The 2,639-nt window shown below is 40.6% G+C and overlaps 1 protein-coding gene across 1 annotated transcript; it reads left to right on the top strand.

Annotated features, from left to right (window-relative positions):
• The first annotated feature begins 222 nt into the window (after positions 1 to 222).
• Positions 223 to 2,055, top strand: LOC139976369 (uncharacterized). The gene has a single exon (XM_071985063.1). The coding sequence runs from the start codon at positions 223 to 225 to the stop codon at positions 2,053 to 2,055; it is 1,833 nt and encodes a 610-aa protein (XP_071841164.1).
• The last annotated feature ends 584 nt before the right edge of the window (positions 2,056 to 2,639 follow it).

The following is a 2,639-nucleotide window of genomic DNA, read 5'->3' as shown; positions in this document are numbered from 1 at the left end:
AGTTGTTAAGAATGCGTTGATCGATGTATTAGTTGACGAAGAAATTCTCGATGAGTCATGTTTGGGGGAAAAGGTTGACATTCTGACAGAATCGGAATCTGACTCATCATCCTCCTCGTCAGCTCCTCGATCACAATCATATTTTGATGCCTCGAGATATATTAAATTGGTGCCGAAATTTACCGAGATAGAGGTAGACACTTTGAGAAAGTGGCTGCGAATATGAAGTGGCCGAAAGAGGTGTGGACGCTGCTTTTACAGAGTAGTTTTGTTGGGAAGGCACGGGAAGTGTATACGGCTCTCCCTATGGAAAAGAGTGAAAACTACGATGAAGTGAAGCAGGCGATCCTCAAAGCCTATGAGCTGGTGCCAGAGGCATACCGACAGAAATTTAGAGGGGCTAGAAAAAATGATAATCAGACACATGTAGAATTTGCCAGAATAAAGGGGCAAATGTTTGATAGGTGGCTCCACTCTAAGGATGTAGGGGAGAATTTTGTCAAATTACGACAATTGTTCCTGATTGAGGAATTTAAAAGATGTATCCACCCCGACATCAAAACTCATATTGATGAGAGAGTGATCGACACCTTGCATGCTGCGGCAAAGAAAGCAGATGACTATGCCCTGACCCACAAACTGAGCCCAAATAAGTTTTACCAGGCTAGGAGCCAGAAACCTAAAATAAACACAGAGGTAAAAGGGACACCCGATTCAAAGGGAAACAGCGGCAAATGGAATTCTGGGGGCACGAAACCACCAAGTGGGAGTGGATTCAAAAAGCAAGTTACTTGCTATAATTGTAACAAACCTGTTCATCTCATGTCACAATGTTATCTGCTACAAAATCAAAATTCTCAAAGAAAACAGGAGGGATTCTCAAAATCACTCCCTAATACAGTTGGATATGTTGCCTCACAGAGGAATTCGAATCGAATTGACAAAGAAATCCAAAAGAAGGAATTTGCTAAAAATCAAGTGAATAAGGTATTCCAACCATTCATTATGGAGGGTAGCATATCAATAAGTGATGATTTTTCGCCCCAACAAATTAAGATTTTTAGGGACACAGGTTGTTCACAGTCGCTCATTTTAGAAGAAACGTTGCCCTTTGGTGAACAGAGTTCGACTGGAATGTGTGCATTAATCCATGGGATAAAGATGGAGATTATCAGTGTTCCCTTACACAGAGTAACCCTAGAGTGTGGTTTGGTGTCCGGCCAAGTGCTGGTTGGTGTTATGTCGGAATTGCCGATAAAAGGTGTCTCCATGATGCTTGGAAATGACCTGGCAGGGGATAAGGTTCTCCCTAACCCCATTGTTACAAATACGCCCTCCAATGTTAGTAGCCACGAGGAAGATGAAATATTTCCTGCGTGTGTAATGACTAGGGCAATGAGTAAAAAGGCAGTCTCGGAAGTGGAGGAGTCTGAGAGCTGTCAGGGTGATGTCTTCAATTTGGAAGACACATTTTTTAAGGTGTTGAATGACACAGAAAGTAATTCGGGAGATACCCAAAAGGTAGAAAAAGAACATCCTTTGAGTCGCAACAATTTGATTTTAGAACAAAGTCGTGACCCTGAACTGATAGATTTAGTAAAAGGGGCAGTGACCCCACAAGAAGCGGAGAATAACCCTGTCTGCTTCTACAAACAAAATGGTGTGGTAATGAGAAAATGGCGACCGCTAGATGCACCTGCAGATGAGGAATGGCAAGTGGTGCACCAAATTGTTGTACCCAAGGTGTACCACACTGACGTCATGAGCATGGCCCATGACAGTCCAATGGCAGAACATTTAGGCGTCAGGAAAACCTGTGATAGGATTCTAAAACATTTTTGGTGGCCCAAAATCCGGAGTGATGTGGCTGATTACTGTAGGTCGTGCCATACATGTCAGGTGGTTGGGAAGCCCAACCAGAAAATACCGCCTGCACCTTTGAAACCAATCCCTGCTTTTGATGAGCCTTTTAGTAGAGTCATTATAGATTGCGTTGGTCCTCTCCCTAAAACGAGATCAGGCAGACAAATTTGGAGCAAGGTCAAGCCAAAATGAAACAATGGTATGACAAAAATGCAAAGAACAGACTGTTCAAACCAGGAATTATTCAACTATTGAAAAGGAATGTCTTGCACTCTTGTTATCACTGCAACATTTCGATGTATATTTGCATACTACTGTCTACCCTGTGCTTGTGTTCACTGATCATAATCCTCTCACTTTCATACATAGAATGAAGAATAAGAATCAAAGATTAATGAGATGGAGTTTAACTTTACAAGAGTACAATCTTGATGTGAGGCACATTAAAGGAAAAGACAATGTGATGGCAGATGCTTTGTCCAGATTCACATAAATTTATTGTATATATGACAAGACAAATATAATGTTACTATGCATGTGTATAAAGAACACTCAGAATTATTTATTATGCATAACTTAAAAGTTGTTTGATGAATGTTTAACGAAAATTTGTTCAAGTGTAACAAAGTTCATATTTTATGATATAGTATGTGATAAGATATAACAGAATGTAAGAGATAAGAAAGTTTTCATTACATTCAAACTTTCCTTTAATGGGGAGGGTGTTACGAGGGCCCAATGTAGCCTAACGCTAGTTACTGCTAATGAGAAACCTA

The sequence above is a fragment of the Apostichopus japonicus genome, chromosome 11 (genome assembly GCF_037975245.1).
Source record: "Apostichopus japonicus isolate 1M-3 chromosome 11, ASM3797524v1, whole genome shotgun sequence".
Lineage (NCBI taxonomy): Eukaryota > Metazoa > Echinodermata > Holothuroidea > Aspidochirotida > Stichopodidae > Apostichopus > Apostichopus japonicus.
Note: the sequence above shows the minus strand (reverse complement) of the source record. Positions and strands in the feature narration are given on the sequence as shown.